Source organism: Bombus bifarius, unplaced genomic scaffold (genome assembly GCF_011952205.1).
Source record: "Bombus bifarius isolate JDL3187 unplaced genomic scaffold, Bbif_JDL3187 scf7180000009337, whole genome shotgun sequence".
NCBI classification, from domain to species: Eukaryota; Metazoa; Arthropoda; class Insecta; order Hymenoptera; family Apidae; genus Bombus; species Bombus bifarius.
Genome location: NW_022885051.1, coordinates 31280 through 57550, shown reverse-complemented (window position 1 = coordinate 57550; position 26271 = coordinate 31280). Strand labels below are relative to the sequence as shown.

Sequence of the window (26271 nt, the reverse complement as noted above, 5' to 3'; positions counted from 1 at the left end):
TATTGGAAACGGCAGAAGCCCAGATGCTGAAGATACCAGAAATGACGAGGGAACCACACGCCAGCCATCTTCTGCCCCATCGATCAAGAACGAGCGTGAGGAACGTGTCAGCAGGCAGCTCGGTTGCTGCAGCAATCGTGAACGTAACAAACACGTCCAGGCCTAAATTATCGACGTTTCGTACGTGACCATCGAACACCAAAGAAATCGCCATCCTATATTTCGTAAAACAATTTCATATGATAAAGAAAAGCACGCTATCATATTTCATGTGAGAAGCAAATTCCTTGCTTCAGAAATGAAGTATTTTTAGACAAAAGATATAAAACTGTTCGTGAGATTTTTACAAGATACAATTCCGATTTTACGTCAATCTATTTGATATCTGTTTAATAGCGATACGAACCAAATAATAATAAATAGAATCGTGATATTCCGTAGTCGTGGCGTTCTAAATAGATCCAACACGGAGTACGTTTTGTCTGCTTCCTCCTCTTTGCAGATTCTGGCACAGGTTTCCTGTTATTAGCAAATTTTTAACTAGTTAATGTCGTTTGTCTGTTTTTCTTACAAATTTATGTGAATCTGTTATGTGTACAAAGATTACGATAAAATCCGGAAGAAAGTTTATGTTATATTTGTATGAGACGATCCTTTCGAAATAGCTTACTTGGACGTTCGCAAATTTTTTCATTTTACTTTATAAAACATCAAACCTCTGAAAGTCGATTATCTCCTTATATCGTTAATATTGCCATGATCTATTCATAGACTGAGCAGTTTCTAAATGTTTAATCTATTTGTATAAAAATTTTCAAAGATAAAAACAATATACAAATTCAATAAATAACATTACAGAAATAGACAATAGCAGACAATAACAGAAATTGACAGCAATTTATCGCTGGCAATTTAGGTGATGAATAAGATATAAAATTACTAGGTTGTAAACAAATTTTCATTACGTAAAAGACCCAATTAGACTTCTATTCAAAGAAAATGATTATATGATATGCTTAAAGGCATATAAATTGGTATTTATAGAACGCACATAAAGCAGGAAAGATCATAAAAGTAGAAAATACGGAAAAGATTGCGGTAATCGGTTTATTTACCCGGAATCGTCTATAGATGTCATCGGGCACCTTGGTGCCGTTGATTCGCTCGAATTTACCAAGGATTTTAATGGCCCTGTCTATCTGACCTTGGCTGACCAGCCATCGAGCGCTTTCCGGTATCAACCATGGCGTACCTACGGCTAGAACAAGAGGAACTGAGGTGACAATACAGGTCATCCTCCAGTCGGCCAAATAATAGGCGATCCAGGGTAGAATGCAAGTTGCAAATGTGAAGAATATTGCGATCGACATATTCGCCACGAATGTCCTCCACTTTGGTCCAACGTATTCTAATACTGGAATAAAAAACATAATATTTAGAAGAATCATCTGTGAAAGAAATATTCTGTGAATAAAGAATGGAACAATATATTAGGTTGTCGCAGAAATTTCTTTCGTCTCGTAAGGAGATAATAGACGCATACTATTTTTTGTTTTATATTATTTTATTGAATTATATTCATTGGGACAAAATAGATCATACGTAATTCAATAAAATAATATAAAACGAAAGAAACTTTTGGGGCAACTTAACGCAATATGAAGAAGAAAAATTTGAGTTACAAATATATAAAAAGTAGATATACAATATATAGATTAATTTAACAAACGTGTTTAATTCTACGATTAAATCGTGTTTAGATCTAATAACAAGGACTTTAATAATTTCCCGATGATTGTTCAAGCCCATTTAAATTTCCGTAAGTGTTTCGATACTTATCGACAAGAATACGTTTCTATTTACGAATTATACAGGGTGGTTGGTAACTGGTGGTACACGCGGAAAGGGGATGATTCTACGTGAAAAAAGAAGTCGAAAATATAGAATAAAAATTTTTCGTTTGAGGCTTTGTTTTCGAGAAAATCGACTTTGAATTTTCGCTCGGTACGCGTGCACTTTATCACGTCTCGTTATAACGGATCTCACTGTAGATCGTTGTCTCAATTGACGTTATTTTTAAAATTTTTTAAATTTTTAAATTTTTAAATTTTTAAATTTTTAAATTTTTAAATTTTTAAATTTTTAAATTTTTAAATTTTTAAATTTTTATTCTATATTTTCGACTTCTTTTTTCGCGTAGAATCACCCCCTTTCCGCTTGTACCACCAATTACCAATCACCCTGTATTTCTTAAAGATACAAAAGGTAGAATCACGCGTAACTAGCAATATCATAAATTAACTGTGAATAAACGGATCGTTAGAGTCAAAGGATCATTTACATAATTCAAACACGAGCGTGTGTTACCTTGTTAAGCTATTTATGGTAGATATTGAAAGATCGATAAGCCTGAGATACATATTTATGTCGAAACGAACATTCTCTACGGAAAGTCGAGTCTAATTCGATGAAAACAATTGACTTCCTGAACGAACATATCGATATATATCCACAGTGCAATGACAAGTAAATATTACTCTATTTTCGTACAAGAAAACAGATTAAAACGATGAGAAGTTATCTTGAACAATTGAACTGACCTTCGCGATGAATGAATCTCGCAATTTCACGAATACGTAGACGAAATTAATGTCTGGTGCGTATACGTCCAATAAATTAGAAACGCAAGGTTGTAACTCTTTAATCGCATAACAGGACAAGATGCGATAAACACGTGGAAATATATCATAGTGAACAACGTCTATTTGTAGTTGCCGTAAAATAGGGAGTAATTGCTCTTAATGAAGCAACCGTGTTAGCCACTTAATAGTGGCTTGCTTCTAATCCGGAATCACCTTCAATTAGTTGTAACTAGTGGCTTCCTGATAATTACCGCTCAGTGGTTGTTTCTTTTTTTTTTTTGCTTTATTATAATTGCGATGCTCGAACCATGTTTACCATGGAACTCGCTTCCTTATTTAAGATCACTTTGTACCATTGATTTTTACTTTTCATGCTTCATAATGAACCAATTTATAATTCATAATAAACCAAAATGACGAACGTTCGTTTAAATCACGAGTTTCAGATATTTCTATTCTCTAAAATTACCTGAATTAATTTTTATTAAATAAAATAGCTATAGGATAATTCCACAAATCAGATATTTTGAGCAGATATCTCGGAATTTCCTGTTTAATTCGCCGTAAATTTTCCCAATACGCTCTGGACCTCCTACATATATATAACGTGTCTATACATAACTGTTAATTCATCATTTTCTCGTAATCCTAACAAACAATGCTTAAAAACTTTAACTACATTTTGGATTATTATCTCGCACGAATAAATTTTAAGCTATTAATCGCTTTCCTGAAAATCTGGGTTGGTTATCAGCTTCGGTACGAGACCATCGAGTAACTCGGTACGCATGAACGGAAATAATCTCCCAGTTATATCCAAATGTTTAATAATTTTCTACATAGAAATTTAATGAAAAATAAGAATAGAAGAACCTCGCATTACAAAAATCAACTTCCATGAAATCTAAATATTATTTATGCTGTCTGTAATTTTCAACATCTTCTTTCGCAAATCATCATCACCATCATCATCATCACCATTGCGACAGCCATTCTAAAATATATGTATCATTAATTTAATAGAAAATAAGAGTAGAAGAACCTCACGTTATAAAAATCAATATTCATAAAACCAACAAAATATCGTTTTTTAAATATATGTATCATTCAGTTTGTATTGCCTTTACAACGCGTAGATAGGGCGAGGAGATCTCTTCTGAAGACGAGATATTATTCTCATAGAAAGGATACAGAAAGGAGAAGAAGACGTAAAGGAGCTTCTCTGAGACCACTCGTTTCATCACTTCGCCTCTCAAGGTTTACTGCCTTTAACATTACATTATTCGCGCAGAAAAAGTATTCGCTTTTCTCCCAGCTGTTTCCGTCACCCTGTAATTTCATATCGTGTTACCGTTCGATCAAAAGGGACAACTCATTTATTGTAAACGAAGATTCCGTGCGGCACAGTTAGCAAAGATAAATTACAGACGATCGTATTAATAATAATAATCTGACCGATATCTCGCAATGCGATCAATCGATAAACGCGAGCACCGTCCAACGTAAGGACGTTGTTAAAGTTTCGAAACTGATTAACGTTCGTTCTCTTCTTTCTTTTCTTTCGTTTCTTCCTTCTCGCCTGTTGGCTCGTAAAAGTATCTTAGCATTTATAGACATTTTTTATTTATTTATATTTATTATATATGATGGTATCATAATTAGTACAACAAAGTATTATTACGTTTCTGTTATATATTCATGAATATATTGGAATTTCATTAGGATCGTAATAAAGTCATATAATAATTATATCGAATATGACGTCAGAATTATAAATACGGTTATTATAATGCAGAGTTTCAATTAAGTAAATTTAAAAATCTATATACAAGATACAAAATTATTTAGCGTAATTATATATTTCACAGTAATTACAAAAATATTTAATTATAAAAATAGTCAAACATTTATTATATTAATAAATCCCGATATTTGATAACCATTTATTACATGTTTAAGATAACTATTTATGCTGTATATTTGTACTAAATAAATGTTTGCATTAAATATCTCGTAACTTCTATGTGCATCTTCAGAAATGTTTCAAACTTTACCAATATAATCATTACAATGCTAATGAAATTTCAGAATGTTTTATATAACACATATTCTACATACATATAATTTTTCTGTGGTAAATATGTAAATGCTTTTATAAACTACTAGGTTTATACGCTTTGCAGTCTCATATTTTCCTCCCACTGTTAGCATTATCTGCAGTTTGTATGTGAGTTGTATGAAGTTGATCGAATTCTACGCTTTCAACGAGCTGGTCGAGTGAGGTTCTGCTTGAATAAGTTATAAATCCTGGCAGGAAGAAAGGCACGTGTTATTGATATCGATTGGTTAGCTGGAATGTTGAATAGGAATTTAAAGAACCAACTCAAACTTTATCGATAATAAAATATGGAAGATATGACTGCAAATAATACGTGAAAAATAATGGAAATATTCTATAGGATATTTGAATGTTTATTAGAGAATTTTAATAATAATATGGAACATAAAGAAGAAAGAAATTCGATGATACTAAATAATGATGATACTAAAAATTTCAGTGATTTTTATTAATATAAAATTAACATTAATATAAATAAAAACAAAATCTATTATAAATGATATAGACGAACTTTTTAACTAAATATCGTTAGAAAGAAAAGTGACACAAGTATACATACGAAACAATACAAAAAATCCGCATCTATCTAGAGAAATTTGTTATGAATTTCAAAGTCTGTATAAATACGTATACTAATACATAAAGCTTCTAAAGCTCTAAAGTTTTAATGTTTAAAAAAAAGTACAAAAATATTTCTATTAAAATATATGTAGTATCGTGGACGAAAGGCCTGGGAAATATCGGACGAACTATGAACAGTGTCGCGAGAGCCGAGGCGCCGTCGGGCCCATCAATGTGTTATCGGTCTTTTCAAGTGCATAGTTTCGTGGAAAAGACCTACGTGACCCTGGCCACGAGCGTCTGCGGAATACGTGTGCTGTGGGCCTAGGAAAAGGACAACAGAGTGCGAGTCGAGAAACAGTGTGCGAGTCGAAAAGCAGAGTGTGCGAGTCGAGTGGAGACGGAGGTTGCGAGTGGCGTTGCCGAGAGAGTGCGGATTGCGCTGTTTTCTGTACGTTTGGTGTGAATAGTTCAAGTTAATCAACAATCGTCTTTTCTGTCTGATTAACATCTCTATTGTCCACTCTTTGTAAACATATTACATCACGATATTACATATTTTTGGGGGTTCGTCCGGGATTGGACAAGACAGAAAACGAAACGGTTTAACAGAGCTATTCGAGCTAGTTGTGAATTTACCGGTACGCGGTGCGGTAAAAGACGATATCGTTGACTGTTTAAGTTTGTGTAGTGTGAAAAATGGCAAACGTCGGGGACGAACGATTGTCGGGTGAAGAGGGTTCGACGCTGGAGGAGCTGAGGAGTAAGCTCGCGCGAATGAACCTCCCTATATCGGGTGCGAGGTCAGTGCTGATTGCAAGGCTGAATCGGGCGTGTAGGGCTGGACAATCGTATCGTAAGGGATCGACGGGCGGTGAAGAGCTAACCGGTCAACGAGATTTAGAAAATGTACAGAGAGCTGAGCGTGATTGCAACGAAGGTGAGGATGTTGAGAAAATGAATACGAAGGAGTTGAAGGAGCGCCTCGCTAGTTTAGGTTTAAAAACGACGGGAAGAAAAGTAGAATTACGCGCACGGCTACAAGCGGCCATGGATGGTAAAGACATATCGTCGGAAGAAGAAAGCGACGACGAAAGTGAGGACGAAGATGACAAGAAAAACGCAAGAGGATACAAGAGAGATACGCGAAGGGTGTATCAGGACCGTGACGAATGTTGTCGAAGGGCATGTGTTGGTTCGACACTGAGTTTTAGAGACGTCGAAGATGCATTAGAGTCGTTTAGTGGCAACAGAGGTGAAAATGTCGAACGATGGTTCGAGTCGTTCGAGGAAGTCGCTGATACGTGCATGTGGTCGGATGGGCAGAAGGCAGTCTACGCAAGGAAGCTGCTGAAGGGATCAGCGAAAATATTTGCGAGCTTCGAGTGTCATGCCAGGACTTGGCATGAGTTGAAGAGGGGGCTAGTGAAAGAATTTTCGAGGAAAGTCAACAGTAGGCAAGTTCATCAGAAACTTGAAGAAACAAAAAAGGAGAGTGATGAAGCATGTTTGGCTTACATGTACCGCATGCTCGAAATAGCCAGCCATGTGGACATAGAGGAGGAAGCAAAAGTGGAATACATAGTGGATGGAATAATAGACGACGAGAACAATAAGGCTATATTGTACGGTGCTACGTCAAAGAGTTGAGGAAGAGGTTAGTGATGTACGAAGAGCAGAAGAGTCGCAGAGCAAAGTCGATCGTGAAGCCGGCTAAAACCCAGAAGAACTGGAAGCCCAGTCAATCTGTAGATGCAATGAAGAAAAGAAGATGCTTCATTTGCGGTAGTGAGGATCATCTAAGGGTTAAGTGCCCGGAGAAAGGAAAAGGTATGAAGTGTTTCAAATGCAACGAGTTTGGACATGTGGCGGCGAATTGTACAGCGCGACAAATTGTACATAAAGCTTCTAAAGCTCTAAAGTTTTAATGTTTAAAAAAAAGTACAAAAATATTTCTATTAAAATATATATGATATTTTCCACGGTATTTTCTACGCAGTTTCTACAATTAAGGATTTCCTCGTTCCCATCGATTTTCCTCTACTTGTGAGACCCTCGGATAATCACGTCCCTTTCATTTTATCTTCGCTACGCTCGATTATAAATACGGAACTGAATATAGAATTATTTGAAAATCAATGAATCCGATGATGTAATTTGTTACGCGCTCGAAACGAATTAGTATCACTTATCTTAGTTTCAATCAATACCTCACTTTCTCAAGTCATTGATTAAAATACGATTTACACTCGTACAGATCGAGCCTTCTTTCTCAATATTTCCGTCGAATATTCGTGATCAATCGTTTAATCGACCTTGATAATTAGAATAGAAATAAGAAAATTTGAACGCCAAATCATTAACGAACCAGCCACTTGCTCACGAATCTCGTCAACTTGGCCTTGTTTTGTCGAACAAATTGTAAATTTTTCCAACCTCGGCTTGAGTCATCGATTCAGGGTTAATGCACGTCACCTGAGTTTCTTTGGTCTCGATTTTCACAATTGGAATGCTGTCTGCAGGACAAACTTGCTATTCGATCAAGAAAACTCGTTTCAATGACTCGTCTGATGAACTTTCAATCAGCGTTCTTACGTTTCAACAGAGTCTCTTCAAAAGTTTCAATCAGGGTCTTAACGCTGTACTTTCAGGGTATAAAATATCTTTCAAGACAGAGACTAGTCTAGATTTTCTCTTCAGTATATTGATATTAGAACAATAACTGGAAAATATATTTCTACAGTATTATAATTGAAATTTTTTCATGTAGAGTTATAATAAAATTTTGTATTATAAATTGCCTGTATTATGGATATCAGACAATGAATTCAGCATGAATTATATCGATCTTATATTAAACAATTTATTAGAATTTTCAATGGAATATTTAAAATGTTACTTGATTGTTTTATATTATTATGTGATATTTTTACGAATTTTAAATAAGTTTGCTAGAAGAAGATGTTCATTTTAATTAAAACCATATACATGTATGTATGTATATATATACATAGATTTATAGTTGTGGAAGCGTTCGTTGTAGAACCATTCATTCGTTACCTTCGCTTTCCGTTGGGAAGTGAAAATTTATGAAAACCCTGGTATGCTATAGTTGTCCAGAAATGAAAAGCAATTTTGAACAACTAATCCTTTGTAATCAGAATATTGTCTCGTTAAAAGAGAAAACAAAATTATAATTGATCGCGAGTATAGAGGGAAAATATTAGTATAGAAAATGATTGCGAACTAACTACCTTTAAATATTATAAATATTCAATGGTATATATAAATCCAACTATCTTAAAGTTTCATATTTTTATCTTGCATGAAATTCTTATAAAACAGGAAAATTAATTTTTCTCTGTCTCTCTCCCTCTCTTTGATATAAACGCCGCAGTTAAAAAATAAATATGTATGACCTCATGTATATTCATATGTATTTAAGCATCTTTCTTCGTAACTTTAAATGGTTTTCAATTTCATTTAAATTGTTGCATGGCAACGTGAGTTCTGTTGCAAAATTCATATACTTGTAGAAACGTCAGTCGTAAATCAAGCATAACAACAGTTTTACAGTATGTTGTTGAGATTACTTTGTTATTTAAACTTAGAGATCTTCCTGCTTACAGTAATTACTAAAAGTAACTGTACACCATCGTATTTAGAACAGCATTTATAATATATACCAATTAATTAAGACTAAGTCTTAAGATAAGACTGATTAAAATATTAGCTTTCGTATCATTTGTAATACTTTCATACATGCTTATAAATAATTAATGCTATCAAAATGAAACGTAAAAACTGATTTAAAAAAAAGGAAGAGAGACGCTTCATTGGGAAATAAGGATACATACGTACAAGTACTTTTTGTAGCCACTGTGTGGCTTTCAAACTCAATTCCAGGGCAAAAAAGAAATTATTGAAAAACGGTTACCTAATATGTACATTATAGTGAAGCAATTATCAAAGGCGAATCCAACGAAAAAACGACACAAAGTGAACTGCCAGAAGCTACCCGTGAACGCAGTAGCCACCCCAGCGAGAAATTCCATTAAATTAGCTCCGAGTAAAGCTGGTATTCTTCCATATTGATCAGCAACCCATCCAAAAATTAATCCTCCGAAGATAGCGCCGATGAAGAAGATACTTTGAGCTATGGTTGGCAGTGCATCATACTGATAAACCCATCCCAGCTGCAACAGAAAACTACAGTCGAATGATTTACTTCTGATCACTATCAGCATCACGGGAATCTTATAGCAATTTCAACGCCTCGATTAAACGAATTTTCGATCAAAGTTTCGAAATTCCTAATGAAGCGCGCCTGTCCTTTTTCCTTTCCCTTTGAGGAAAAAAGAAGGAGAAGCTTAAGACCCTGCGCGTTCTCGCGTCCTTCTTCTGGATGCTTCCTACCCCTCGATGAATAATTCTCCTCCTGACGAGCGACGCAAAGTTCATGGAAATCCACTGGAGCAAAAAGTCTTGCAAATTATGTCAAACAAATCTGTGTGTTCGCGCTGTTGCTCGTTATAACGTTTTATTAAAGTTTCTTTTCAATCCGGTATTTTCATTTTCAGTTTCATTTTCAGATTGTATTTTATTTGGCAATGTAACGCTTGAATTTAGAATGTACTCTGTAATTTCACTACATGCACTAATTATTACTGCAATATGTACTAGTAATTCTGTTACGTACTATAATTTTCCTCTGTGAAAATCGACATTGTTAATTTTCCCACTTCTGAACTATCGATCTTTCCACAAACGTTTATTCGACCCTTTCCATCGTTCTTCTTTCTTTCCAAAAATTGTACACTACGCTTATTTTTTATCGAAATAGATCATGCAAATAATCGAATACGACATACACAGTATAAAGGGATTGATTGATAGGAACAGATAAAATATTCAAAAAGCAGGAAATTACAAGTCGAACATTTTCTGTCACCTCGGATGCCACAGACGCATAAGGGACGGTGGTATAATTAAATTCCCATCCTTGTTGGCAATCTTTCGTTGGCCACGATGGGTCCGGTACGTGGCTTCCATTTAGCAAAATTTCCGTGTAATTTACATCGTACATGCTGCATCTCGAGTAACCTTCGCGGTTGACTGGTATCGCCAGCGACAGCCTGAAACGAAGGAGAAGATAACGTAGATTGGTTCACGGTCTTCGATGCCGATGGACGTTCCGACAAGCGAGTAATTAACGTTCTATTTGAAACTCGACAAAAAACATTGGGAATCTCGAGTATTTGTTGAGCTAATAATATTGATTGTTAGTCGAGTCTGATAAAACGTATTTGATTGGAATTTCATTTAAAGCGAAGAAAGTTATTTTCAATTGTAGCTGGATGTACGTTAATTGCTGTTTTCCTGTCTTTACAAATTACTCATTCCTTTGTTTCATCAGCCTTTTCGATTATTATTGTCTCGTATTATTATTGTCGAGTATTGTCTCGTGGTTATTATCTCAACGCTTTTATCGTGTCAATTTATTGCGTTGTGTTCATACGGGTTTGTAGAATATATAATAAACAATGCAATGTGTTACGCCGGGCCTCTCTGCCTGGCCCAGGTCACACACCGCGGGCCAGACGGACACCAGATGTCCGCTTTTCCGTACGGCGTACCCTCAATATCCTTAAGCACCCGTCATAAACCCGAGTCACTTGCCTGCTAAGGTCCTTCAAAACAAACAAACATCTGTGTCCGAAGCATTTCTAAAGACTATTGTCTACCACGGCGGGACAAGGGAAAGTTAGTTTTCTCACGTGCGCTGCAACTTTCCTCCCACTAACCACTTTCTGTCGAGGGCAGTTAAGACCCTTCGTTTAACCAATTAAAAACGAAGCCTATTCCCTCACTCTCCTAAATAACATCGGCACCAACAAATCCGATGGTCCCGTGCGCTAGACACACCCATCCTTAGCTTTCCTCGGACACAGCATCGTCACTCAGCTTCACTTCTTCTACATCGTTGGAAAAGTCAACTACTAAGTATACGCTAATGCCCAACGGGGCAGTCTAAGCATAACGCGAGAGTCGGTCTCGGTATTGTCGAGCATACATTTCCTCTCCTAAATCTCATAGTGCTACGTCCACTAATACACTAAATCTAATTATAAGAGCCCTGCTCTAACGCATATATCTATCTTAGCTTCGTGCGACAAGTTGTTAATTACTTATTTCTCTACGTCAGTGTAATCTAAGTGCTGGAAACATATAATTTATAATTCTGTGAATCACAGGGTTATACAACCTCAATCACCCCTATTATCTCAACGGAAATCAGGGGATCGATCAACTCGTGGTGTCGATTGTTATAATCGTAACGGGGATTTACGACCCCCGTTGACGTCTCTCCTTGCGATTACGTCTCCCCGCGATTGGTCGAAATAACATGGTCCTTCGAGCCGGATTTCGTGTCGCCCAAAAAGTGCACTGACCAGTGACTATACAGTGTCGCGTGAAATCCAAGTTCCAACCACTTAGTCAGCTGATCAAGGGAACCGCCGTCGGAGAGGAGCACCTCCGTCGCTCAGCATCTACACGAGCCAACGCCGCATCGTAACGATCATCAACCGAGTCCCAGATCAACGTCCATTTGATCAAACAAGATCGTTCCTGTTATTAAAATCAAAGATGGCCCAAGCTGAACTAATCAGCACGTTACGGCGGAGACGAGGCGCCGTAGCCCGTCGACTTGCAACCATAAGGCGCGAACTCGATGAATACGAAGCGTCTGGGAAGGCAAACAGAATCTTCCTAATATCTTGCCGCAGCTCGTTCGATGAAATTTGGAGGACGATACTCGCGGTTCAAGACGAGCTAGATGGGTTAGATGAGGGGGAAGCTGAGGGTTTAGATTCGTTATCGCAAGAGCATCGGGAGCTTGACGTGCGGTTCCTAGGTCTCTTTGAACAAATATCAGCAACAACCCCGTCGACAACAAAAACACGCGATTCATGCGTGAAACCCGAGCCGACGGAGAATATCGCATCGACTCGGACGCCGATCTTGTCGCATGACATGCGGACCTCATCGCGTGACACTCACAACGTGTCACCCACCCGAGACCCAACGACAACCTCGCTCACATCATCAGCATCGCAACAATCTGATTCCACGCCATCAGACGCTTTGAATCAGACAGCCGCTCAAGAGTCTCTGGATCAACAGACGGATGAAACCTTACCAGCCGACATGCCGTCTCCTACTACATTATCGCCGAAATGGAGCACACCGACGAATGGGCTGAAACAAAACACCACACTCGTCGATGTCAGTGCAGCCTACAAGGTGGACCACTTGCTCTCAACGCAACAACCCTTAGGCCTGGCCATCCATTTTCCCTGGCAGCTACGGCACCTACGGACGGCAATGACTCATACGGAGCCGAGCATCTTGGACCGAGATGCAAAATCTTCCCGCTCCAGATCCAAACCTAACCAAACGGAAGGTAAGATGTCTCCAATTCTGTCTTTCGCAGTAAACTGGACCACGCCGGTCCAACCACCAAGCATCATCAAGAAGGCGCGATACGAATGGGTCAGCGGGGGGAGCCCTGTCCTCCAATCCACCGAAGACCTCCTTCACGTCTTCATTGTGCAACCACACACGGATTTCACGTGCCTTTGTGAAATCGGCGAGTTGTACAACGACACCTCCTGGGACGAGGTGTCTCACGATACTTCATGGGCCGAGCTGTTTCACGACACTTCCTGGTTCGCGAACCGCAATAGAAAATCGCCAGGCAATGCAGATGACCACGGCGATCCAGAACGCAAGGAAGACAACATATCCTCAACGCACCGGACTTTCGACCGTATCTGCGAAGTCACCCTGGCGACAACGGCCTCATCCAGACTACCACAAGTCATACGGCAACGAGCATCTTGGAACGACGTGCCACACAGCTCGTCCTACCAACGAGCCAACCCGATCAAGCAGAATAAGGACAATCAGCAATCAACAAGGAGTCGGGCGGCTGCTCCAATCAACTCCACCTTTAATGAAATTTTGATCGGTACCCTCTCAACGGGGGGAGGATGTTACGCCGGGCCTCTCTGCCTGGCCCAGGTCACACACCGCGGGCCAGACGGACACCAGATGTCCGCTTTTCCGTACGGCGTACCCTCAATATCCTTAAGCACCCGTCACAAACCCAAGTCACTTGCCTGCTAAGGTCCTTCAAAACAAACAAACATCTGTGTCCGAAGCATTTCTAAAGACTATTGTCTACCACGGCGGGACAAGGGAAAGTTAGTTTTCTCACGTGCGCTGCAACTTTCCTCCCACTAACCACTTTCTGTCGAGGGCAGTTAAGACCCTTCGTTTAACCAATTAAAAACGAAGCCTATTCCCTCACTCTCCTAAATAACATCGGCACCAACAAATCCGATGGTCCCGTGCGCTAGACACACCCATCCTTAGCTTTCCTCGGACACAGCATCGTCACTCAGCTTCACTTCTTCTACATCGTTGGAAAAGTCAACTACTAAGTATACGCTAATGCCCAGCGGGGCAGTCTAAGCATAACGCGAGAGTCGGTCTCGGTATTGTCGAGCATACATTTCCTCTCCTAAATCTCATAGTGCTACGTCCACTAATACACTAAATCTAATTATAAGAGCCCTGCTCTAACGCATATATTTATCTTAGCTTCGTGCGACAAGTTGTTAATTACTTATTTCTCTACGTCAGTGTAATCTAAGTGCTGGAAACATATAATTTATAATTCTGTGAATGACAGGGTTATACAACCTCAATCACCCCTATTATCTCAACGGAAATCAGGGGATCGATCAACTCGTGGTGTCGATTGTTATAATCGTAACGGGGATTTACGACCCCCGTTGACGTCTCTCCTTGCGATTACGTCTCCCCGCGATTGGTCGAAGAAACAATGCAATGAGAAATGAAAATGAGAAAATTTTGAAGAATTATTAAATTAGGTAAATTGAAGGGAAAGAAGTTCTGTGAAGGAACTGGATTGGATCTAAACAGATAATAAAGAAAGATGATCCAAGATTTGCGACCTCCGACGTATGTCGAAAACACTTACTCATTAATAACGAATGTCATTAAGATAATTCAGTGACGGTAATTGCGTCTGTTATTCTGATGAATGTTACATAACGAGATAGGAAGTCGATGTCATGATGACTGGCGCTGTCTGAATCAAATCAACCCTATTCACAACCAGATAATACCGTCAAACGATGTTTACATTATTATAATATGAAATCCAATTTGAAGGCTTCGTGAATTTCTATTATCCTTCAATGAAATTATGAAATAATGGCGCAATTTAATGATAAAGATTATTATTATTTCATTAGGCTTGCTGTATAATTTGCTAGATTGTCTTCAACCAGATAAATATATCAATAATTTTGGCAATGGCTATCATCACATACTTTATCGAAAGAGAGAACATTGGTTCTCTTTGATTTTCGATCGTTGAATCGTCGAAAGAAAACTTCGCGGCTCAAAAAAGTTCTCCTACAAACACGTACATAGCATAAAAATCGGTAACACGCGGAAGTAACACAGGAAAAAAATCAAAAAGACTTGCTGAGCAAGGCAAGAACTTTCCAATAGAAGGTGAGCATAATAATGAATAACACTTGCACGGATGCTTGCGGAGGAGTCGTTGACTATATTAAACTAATACTAATTATGAAACAATGTAACAGTAACGGTACTAGTCGTAATTAACATACTATCGTTAACATTATCGTGATATCGAAATTTCTTCCCACAAGATCACCGATTAATTGCATCGATTTGCGAAATTCTTAGTGTTCGATGATTATCATAGTCGAGGAAAGGTATTTACAAGATATTAACATCCGCATCTAATCACATCTCGTAGCATCGCGACTTATCACGCGTATCGCCTAACCTTTGCATGAATATTGAACGAACGAACACTTCGAACGCATTATGCAAGTGTACGTTACGTTTTTCATTCGCCGGTAAAAGCTTTCAAAAACGAGTTAATGAGCGAATGATACGTGGCATGCGCGAAAGAAACGAATGCTTGCCCATAGAATAGCTGAAAATGATTCGAAAAGTATACTAGCAAAATAACAATAGATTCAAATAACTGACCAGTCGACCAGGATTAGTCACAGCCTTTTAACAATTCTATCGATTTTTTGCTACTATTATACTTATTTACTCCAAAGCTAAGATCCTACCTAGGCTAAACTAAACGTTAACTATGACTCACAGTTGGAAAATGCACTTATCTTATACGTAATCATTTATCAATTACTGAGTTCGTTAAGTTCTATTTTTGTTTACTGAAAGGAAAAAATCTTCCATTAATTAATCATCGCTATATCGTTGTTTGCTATTGTCTTTCGTCTGATCGACAATCATTTACCCATTCCATCGTTGTAGAACTCTTCATTTCTGGTTCCTATAATCTGGTATTTAATATCATCGAATTTATTTTGAAGCACGTGCACGTGCCAAAAAATTAGGTCACGGAAGTTTTATGCATTTCTGTGAAATCTGAAAGGGCAAAATTGCAAAGTACACGTGTGACACGTGGAAATATATAAAACATCGGAAAGTAGCACGCTTTGTAACGTTTAATCGAGGTAAAACAATTTTTTATCCAGCTTCTAGTTTTTTCTTTCGCTTCCTTTATATTCTGAAAAATATGCGTAAAAATCCGCAGGCTACGTATTATGACGTAAACGGAATGGAACGAATCAATAATAGAATAAATTAAATAATATTAATATTAAAATATTAAATAATATTAATATTAATATAAAAATTATAATAATAATAATCGATAATAAAAGAAATTAAGGACAATGGAACACATATTTGATTTATACTAAATATCCGCGGCTGTCCTGATATTTATTGCCAGTCGCGTACATACGTTCAAGTTATAATTTCTAATACCATTAGAAAGTTAGGAGAATTTTAATCGAGAACGAGCTCTATACCCTTTGAACGTAATTTGTTCGTCACTTAATCGCTGCACGCGGTAAACACTAACGAGCAGCTCTTAAACAAAAGTATTTGTACGTTATGGTCAACAACGGGGTGACTAGTTATTAGCGCGTTCTCCTGTTTCATTGAAATTTTAATTGCATCAACGTAGTACGTTCTATGGTCGACGTCTTAACATAATTGTACGGATCGAATGTCTTTACGTAAAACTGTCCCGTGCATGTTGACGATTCGCGGCCAATCAACGATATCAGGCCGAATGTTACGTGCTCAACGCTATTTTTTCGCGTTCACGCTCTCATTGTTTGCGCGAAGGTTCAACGCGTTCGCGCGGCGTACGCGATAATACGCGCTCCGGGAATTTTATCCAAGGATAAACGTGTGCGAGCGCAACACGTTGCGACACCACATCCTTTGCCTCTCTCGAAACGTCTTAATAACGAATTATGGTGCAATCGAACCATGCGCGTGTGACATCAATCACATCTCAACCTACATCAGTGATAATACATCGACGGTCGATTTTCGAACACTTTTGGACATATCACCACCTTATCATCATAGCATACACCAAGACTGTGACGCACCTAGGTCCACATCAGAGATAGGATATGGACCCCCGACCTTTGGACACTTCTGGATACATCACCACCTTATCATCATAACATACACCAAGGCTGTGATGCACCTCAGTCCACATCAGAGATAGGATATGGCCCCCTGACCTTCGGACACTTTCTACATCATAACCTACACCTAGCCCCTCAACATCCTAAAACCAAAACGTATATAAACCGAGACTTCACCCAGCTCGGGCAGTTCTTGTTCTTCTTCTAGTTGCTGTACTCATACAACCCCTTTTCTCCAGGTCGGTATTATTTTGTAAGTGTGAACATTTATAATAAAGTTTTATAAAGGAAAATAAGTAGTTGGGTTACGACTCAGCCTTCTTACTACCACACAAATACCGACTTTACGTGACATTTTGGCGATCCTGCCAGGATCTATTCACTTCAGTGCAAACGAAATTACGATTTCGGCGTACGCGCATCATTGAAGATCGAAGGATCAACGGACCCAGTGCGAATCTTTGCTACTACGAAGCCCTGCAGCAACTTTCAACGTTCCATTACGGTGAAACTAGACGAGAGGACTACGGTCAGCGCAGAGCAAGCCTACAAATAAGATTCGGAATCTAGAACCAACCAGAGAGGAAACATCCCTGAGACTCCTCAACGGTCATAGCTACTACGGTAAGCTGAAAAATCTGGATTCATTTTCACGATACCGTGTGAGAAAACCCAGTTTCTCAAGCGCTTCGAGTCCAAATAGCAACAGTAGCTCAGACTCAATAAGCATCATGCCCACATCACGAAAAGACAAAGTCGAAACTATTGAAACCGTTTCTACAAACGGAGGTACGGACAATTCGATTCGTGCCATAGTCGACGTAATTCAAAAACAAATTGAAATTCTTGCGCAACGTATAGAAGAAGACCAAATGATGACAGCGAAAAATGCGTGTGACACTACAGAATCAAAAACTTCAGCAGATCTTATGTCGAGAAATTTAGATGCTAATACACAAGAGAAGTCTTTAGAGAATAAAGATGACAAGAATCCATCTCCATCTATGTTAGATAGTAGTAAACGGAGCAGTCGTTATAATGTTGCTGCAAAGCCTGCTACTTCGCCAAAATTTGAAGAAATTGTTTATAATCAAACCAGACAATCAAACACAAATAAAATTTTGCGAAGCGCTTTAAAGACGAAATTAATCGAAGACAAGTCTGAAATAATTAATAAACAAAAGGCATCGGAAAATGTAGAAAATAAATTTGCCAAAGAAGAAAAAAGAGGTGTTAAACAAAAATCAATTTCAGATAGTGAAAACGAAACAACTGATACTCGTCAACGAAGGGAAGTTCTTTTAACGAACACAGCTAGTGATAGCGATAGGTATAAATCTGTAGAAAATGATAATGCAGTAACGGGTGTAATAGCAACTGATGAAGCGAAACATAGAGGCAGACCTAGGAGATCGGATAAAGTCGAAGTTAAAAAAGATGAAGATACAAGGAAGATCCTACAAAATGAGAAGGGTGGATTAGAAGAACAAAGAAAACTCGAAGAAGATACAAAAGAAGAAACTGCAGAGACAGAAGTCAATTCAAAAGGTATATTAAATAATAAGTGCGATTTACTTGATACCGAAAGAGCTATTGAAATTAATGATACGGTTCAAGATATTAAATTTACTGAAGGTAGAAGCCGCACTCAAAATGATATGGAAGATGTAGTAGAAGATTCACAAGAATTATCTAATAAAAGTAAGTTATCAGAAATAAGGATTGCACTTAACAAAATTGAATATACAAAAACTATTTTACGGAATAAAAAGAATTCATTAGAAAGAGAAAGAGGAGTAAGGAAAAAGAAGAAAATGTACAGACAGAAATTATTTCAAAAAATATATCAGATGATAAATGTGATTTGCTTTAGAAAAAAAAAAAAAAAAAGAATATTATCCACAAACTACGTTAGGAATTTATCTATCTTAGTGAGGAGAAAGAGAAAGGATAGAGGAGTTGATCAATAGACTGTGGATTTTGAAGCGTTTAGGAAAAACTTACAATTTTAATAAAATATTCAATGTAAAGTCTTTGTTATAATATTCAAATAAATAGATGAAAAAAAACTGAATTTGCATAATTACTCATGGCTTATTGATCAATCATGCGACTCGTTCAGAGGTAACTCGAGTTGTAAAGGCGACAATTTATTAAAAATGGTATATCTGACGTACGATGCATTTGCTCATGTTAAACTATTTAAATAAGTATAAAAATCACGCGAAAAAAAAATCTACTGAAAATAATGTTGAACTAGTTAATAATAATAAATCATATAGTGAAACACAAACCTTAAATCAAGATTTTAAGTTCAAAAAAAAAAAAGAAAAAAAAAGAAGAAAGAAGTTGATAAAATGACAGCAACATGTAGCAGCAGGCGAGAGAAAATAAGCCAAATTTCTAAAAGAAGAAACGATGCTCAAGAACTCGAAATTTCTCGAGTGGATATGCTAAACAACGAATTTAATGAACAGTTGAAAGAACGTGAAACAGCAATAGAAGACTTACATCAAATGTTAAAGCATCAATCGGAAATTCATAAAGTTACCTTAAATGAAGCAAGTTTGAAAATAGGAGAACTCTCTGATAAAATTAAATGTTTTAAAGGAAAAGATAGCCAGATACCGAAACGTAATGAATTACTCGAAGAAGAACAGAATAAATGGAGAAGTTTAGAAAAAATGATTACAGAAAAACTTGAAGAAGAAAAATCCCGTTAGGAAACAGCTGAAGACGAAGTGAGAAAGCTTTCCAAATATAACGAGCAACTTCTAAAAGATTATCAAGAAATCCATAAAAAAAAAAAAAAAAAAGGTAAAGAATTAAACATGTACCTCAACTGAAAGATAAAATCAATCGACAGGATTTATATGCGAAGAACATAAGAACACAATATATAGAACAGCACAAGATGATCGAAAAATTGAGAGCAAAAGGAAAACGTGTGCATAATAAAGGTAAAGAGAACACATAATGTATCTTCACCAGGGGCGCATGATCCAAAATTAAATAATAAAATAAAAGGTTTTGTTACTGAAAAGTTAGAGAGATTTCATGACAACAAAAGCATTGCCTGTGCAGAGTGCAGTGTATCAATGTGCACTAAAAATGCAAGCAACGTGACGATTACTTTTAGAACACCACAAGCACCACGAAAACACAATCAAGACCAAACAAGATCAAGTTCAAAAGTGAAGTTACGTGAGCTTATTACTGCTAACGACCAAAAATTGAATTACGATCCCGAGCATCAACTCGCTGATCTTCAAGTAGAATGTTCCGACAAAGACAGGACGACACAAGATTTCGAGAAGCACATAGAGGACATGAAGGAGGAAGTGCAAAAATTAGAATTGCAACTCGACGAGTTACAAAAAAAAAAAAACACACACACACACGCACGTAAAAAGAGTTCAATCTTTTGGAATACAAATTGAAGAACTAACAATAAAATTAGAAGAAATAACATAAGTCACAAATATGAAGTTGACTTGCTGGAACAAAAAAAAAAAGGCCAAACTTAATTCATGTGTTAGTAATTCAATGGAGGAACGTGAAGCTGGAGCTAAAGATGCAAAAGAGATAAAATGTAGTTCTTGAACCACAAGGACAAATAATCTGCCCTTCAATGTGAACTAAACGAACTAAAGGGTGAATATGAAAAAGTGGGTGATTTTGGATATAAATATGAAGAAGAAACTAATAAATTGAAACTGGATTTTGAAAAATAAGAAAAATGATCCTTGTCAATGAAAATAAATTTGAAATATTGCGTAGGGTAGAAATTGAAGGTAAAGTAAAAGATATGAACGAACAAAATAATTTTCTTAGAAAAGAACTGGAAAACGTCCAAAAACTTTCCAAAGATGTTAATAATCGCTTACTCGAGGCGAACCAAGAATTAAAAGATTCACATAGAAAACACACTTCTATTTGAAAATTGAAAAAAAAAGAAAAAAAAACATCAGGAAGAATTAGGTGATATAATAAAACTTCATGATGAAGAAAAATATAAACTGATACAGCATTGGTGTTCTGTAGAATGTCAAACTGCCATAAAGGGTTACATTGATGGAAAAGTGCTGTAAATATTTAAATAACAATCCATGACTTCTTAAGTAATTGTAACAATCTTGATGTTTTACTATGGAACAACTAGATGAAGTGCACAGTGACATTAATAAAGTAGAATCATCGATAAAAGTAGATGTATCTTCTTCATTAATATCAGAATCAACGACTGATATTATAAAGAATGTGCATGATATTCCAGAAAATCAAAAAAAAAAAAAATAAGTCACAGGAATGTACAGATAATACAATTCAAGATGGTTTAGTAGTAAATAAATGTGATGTAACAGATTTAAATAAAAACAAAAAAAAAATTTTTAAAGTAAGGAAAGTAGCGAGACAGAGAGCATAAAGAACGCTGCGATTAATGAAGTAGAACAAGAAATAATAAATTTCAAACCACACATTGAACATTGTCAAATAACTGTACTTAAGATTGAAGACATTAGCTTTATACCGCTCAAAACTAGCAACTGTTACATTGCGATACCAGCAAATCCGATAGAAATAGACACAATTTGCCAAACGAAGCATACCTTACAAAAACTTGACAAGCCTTCCATCATAAGAGCTAACACTTCTTGCGATATATTGTACAAAGACGAACACATGCGTATAGGCGAAACAAAAAACGAAGTCATATACGATATCAAAACAAAAACTATAGCGCTCAAAACAAACGATAGTTTCACTCATCTATTAGATAAACTCGAGCGAGCACCGAAAATAATAGATAATCTACAAGGCTATAAAACAACGATCGATAAAATAGGCGACGAGATAGAAACACTTAATTTCGAACACAGAATTAAAAATATACAGTATTGGGGACTAACCACGCTCCAGATATTAGGGTACATAGCATTAGGCATACTAGGTATATAAGGATTAAACAAAATAGGGGTATTCAAATGCATCAGGAAATGTATACCGAACAAACTATGTATCAATTTATTTTGCTGCCGAAATGAAACTGTAATCAACAGCCACAATGCGACAGTCCCACCAGTACCACTCACCCTGGGCTCAACACCCAACATCTATATTCCAACCAACACAGACCACTCAGATGAAGAGGAGGAATCAGCTGTAATTTTCAAGCCACGTCAAGTCCGATTCCACAAAAGTCTTCTGAAGAAAACTTGAGGGATCAAGTTCAATCTAAAGAGGGGGGTATGTGACATCAATCACATCTCAACCTACATCAGTGATAATACATCGACGGTCGACTTTCGAACACTTTTGGACACATCACCACCTTATCATCATAGCATACACCAAGACTGTGACGCACCTTAGTCCACATCAGAGATAGGATATGGACCCCCGACCTTTGGACACTTCTGGATACATCACCACCTTATCATCATAACATACACCAAGGCTGTGATGCACCTCAGTCCACATCAGAGATAGGATATGGCCCCCTGACCTTCGGACACTTTCTACATCATAACCTACACCTAGCCCCTCAACATCCTAAAACCAAAACGTATATAAACCGAGACTTCACCCAGCTCGGGCAGTTCTTGTTCTTCTTCTAGTTGCTGTACTCATACAACCCCTTTTCTCCAGGTCGGTATTATTTTGTAAGTGTGAACATTTATAATAAAGTTTTATAAAGGAAAATATGTAGTTGGGTTACGACTCAGTCTTCTTACTACCACACAAATACCGACTTTACGTGACACGCGTATAGCGAAAATCAATCGTTTCTAGCCGTTCACTTTGAACACCGCGAAGGTTAATTTGGCAACTACATATATATCCATGTATTGTGTTTCTAACGATTGCCAAATGCTATTTTCATGCATATAGTGATGCCATCCTTTTGTTACGAAGGATTAGCATCAGAGAAATTTTCGGCTTATTACGCATATTGAAAATGTAACGTAAGATTCATCTTTTTTTTCAGCAAATATGCAGAGATACGCACAGGTGCGTTTGAGTATTAGAGCACCTACTGGTTACATTTATTGGAACGCTCTAGCGGATTTTACGTTGTAAAACATACGACGTGAATGAAAGTTCGGATTTATAATAAAATAAGCAGAAGATACAATCGGGAAAAGGATCTCAGCAAGACGATAGTATTAGGACAGCGTTAGGAAACGGTAGGCCAAGAAAAGCCGGTCGAAAGATGATTCGTAGAACTAAAGGAAAGTGTTGAGATATTGATCCGTTTCATAGCGCCGATGCGAGCGAAAAGCGAACTAAAAATTGCGCGTTTAAGCACTAAAATGTCTATATACTATCACGAAACTACGAAATATTACTAATCTTCTATTTACAACGAAGCTCGTAAGTCTCGTGACCAATTTACACGAAAAAAGATCGAGTTAGGGACACGATAACGCGTTAATGAAACTTCTGATCTCTAAATCTCTAGAGAGAAATCCTTAAAAGCTGTAGATCCTTAATAAACAATTTACCGATTACGACGATAAGTCCCCTGATGCTCGTAACCAATTTTACACAGAAAACGGATCACCAAAGTTGCAAGACTTTCGAGTTGGAGGGAATGACGCGTTAACGAGAGCGTCGCGACGTATAATGTTTACAAAGTTTGCGTGGAAATTAACACGATCAGGAATAAGCTGGATCGTTGTCACCGTTTACGATCGTGTTTCCGAGATGAAAGAAACAGCTACTATTATGCAATCGATCGTTTCGAACTAGTAAACGGCGTAGCGAAATAAAACTCGGTGTAAGTCTTAACATACGTTCACTAGCAGGAACGTGTTTTATTGAAACTTTTACGACTCGCTACCGGCTGCCCCAGCCGTTGCATTATTTGAATAACATCGAAGGTTGTTGACCTAGCAACCGAACGAAGGTGCGATCCAATTGGAGGTGGATGTAATTACACCTTGAAATACCTTTCGTCATCGAGCATTTCCAATTCCCCGCCGAGTGTCCTCTATTTTTGCGCTTAGTCTTTACGCTCAATATCGTCGCGATTTGCAAGCACTCGCTAGCAACAGAATGTGCGATCGTCGTCGCGCGTCGCCGTTTCGACAGAATTAACGTCGTTGGAGTCTCACAACGATTGAGAAACCGCATATTTACTTCGCGCGAAAACCACGATGAACGTATTATGTCTCGCTCGGGCTAATTTCTTTGAAGTAGTCAATGTGTCGATTTTTAATTTATGCTTCAAATATGTAATATCGGAAGATAAGGATAGAAATTTTTTTCCGATTACTTACAATTTATTAATATTAAATTGAATATACAAATATAAATTGGACAGAGAACGATATTTATTTAACGGAAACTAAATGCAATACTCGTATCTATATCAAATAACTTTACAGTTATTTGATCACTCTCGTCACAACGAATCTAACACACACACACTTTCTCTCTCTCTCTACCAACTCTATCAATTCTCACGACTCTACTCTTCGACTACTCGAAACCTCTAACGACTCTACTCTTCGACGACTCAATTAGCTCTGATCTTCGCCAATACACTCCTGCTCGGTCGTGCTCGCTCTTGCTCTCGTCCTCTCACACACACACACACGCACACTTTTCGGCTCACATACTCTGGCCTCTCGATTGTCACTCCTTGAAATGTGGAACCGTACTTCTGTTATGACGCTGCTTATCTTTTCTCGCGTTACTGTTACTAGGCGCTCTTGGATGTAAACAAACCACGAAAGACGACGTACACGGTGTTTTCTAATTTCAGCCGATCTCCAATCAAAGCTATTCTACGATATTACAAATATTAAGAATCGAAGATCCAGTGTGGAGAATTTGAAGGGTTGACTCTGAGATTTGAGAGTAATTTCAGAGAATAGAAGCTTAATTCCTGCAATTACTTCCTTCACATACTTCCCCTTTTCGGATCTTGACACTACGCAAGTCTCTTTCGGTCGTGCCGTACACCTCGCTGCAATATGTCCAAATCCGCTGCACTCGGAACACCTAACACCTTCTCCCCTCTCCGGACACTTAACACTTAGATGACCTCACTACCGCAAATGAAGCATCTTCTTTTCTTCATTGCATCTACAGATTGACTGGGCTTCCCATTCTTCTGGGTTTTAGCCGGCTTCACAATCGACTTTGCTCTGCGACTCTTCTGCTCTTCGTACATCACTAACCTCTTCCTCAACTCTTTGATTGACGTAGCACCGTACAATATAGCCTTATTGTTCTCGTCGTCTATTATTCCATCCACTATGTATTCCACCTTTGCTTCCTCTTCTATGTCCACATGGCTGGCTATTTCGAGCATGCGGTACATGTAAGCCAAACATGCTTCATCACTCTCCTTTTTTGTTTCTTCAAGTTTCTGATGTACTTGCCTACTGTTGACTTTCCTCGAAAATTCTTTCACTAGCCCCCTCTTCAACTCATGCCAAGTCCTGGCATGACACTCGAAGCTCGCAAATATTTTCGCTGATCCCTTCAGCAGCTTCCTTGCGTAGACTGCCTTCTGCCCATCCGACCACATGCACGTATCAGCGACTTCCTCGAACGACTCGAACCATCGTTCGACATTTTCACCTCTGTTGCCACTAAACGACTCTAATGCATCTTCGACGTCTCTAAAACTCAGTGTCGAACCAACACATGCCCTTCGACAACATTCGTCACGGTCCTGATACACCCTTCGCGTATCTCTCTTGTATCCTCTTGCGTTTTTCTTGTCATTTTCGTCCTCACTTTCGTCGTCGCTTTCTTCTTCCGACGATATGTCGTTACCATCCATGGCCGCTTGTAGCCGTGCGCGTAATTCTACTTTTCTTCCCGTCGTTTTTAAACCCAAACTAGCGAGGCGCTCCTTCAACTCCTTCGTATTCATTTTCTCAACATCTTCATCTTCGTTACAATCACGCTCAGCTCTCTGTACGTTTCCTAAATCTCGTTGACCGGTTAGCTCTTCACCGCCCGTCGATCCCTTAGGATACGATTGTCCAGCCCTACACGCCCGATTCAGCCTTGCAATCAGCACTGACCTCGCACCCGATATAGGGAGGTTCATTCGCGCGAGCTTACTCCTCAGCTCCTCCAGCGTCGAACCCTCTTCACCCGACAATCGTTCGTCCCCAACGTTTGCCATTTTTCACACTACACAAACTTAAACAGTCAACGATATCGTCTTTTACCGCACCGCGTATCGGTAAATTCACAACTAGCTCGAATAGCTCTGTTAAACCGTTTCGTTTTCTGTCTTGTCCAATCCCGGACGAGCCCCCAAAAATATATAATATCGTGATATAATGTATTTACAAGGAGTGGACAA

At 37.9% G+C, this 26271-nt stretch overlaps 1 protein-coding gene across 1 annotated transcript; it reads right to left on the bottom strand.

The window, feature by feature from the left end:
* Positions 1-23568, bottom strand: LOC117215032 (organic cation transporter protein-like; the record flags this gene model as incomplete). Its single annotated transcript, XM_033461413.1, has 6 exons — positions 1-215; positions 407-519; positions 1116-1414; positions 9260-9518; positions 10274-10457; positions 23444-23568. Coding segments are annotated over 6 exons (1195 nt in total), but the record flags the coding sequence as incomplete, so codon positions are not given.
* Positions 23569-26271: the final 2703 nt, after the last annotated feature.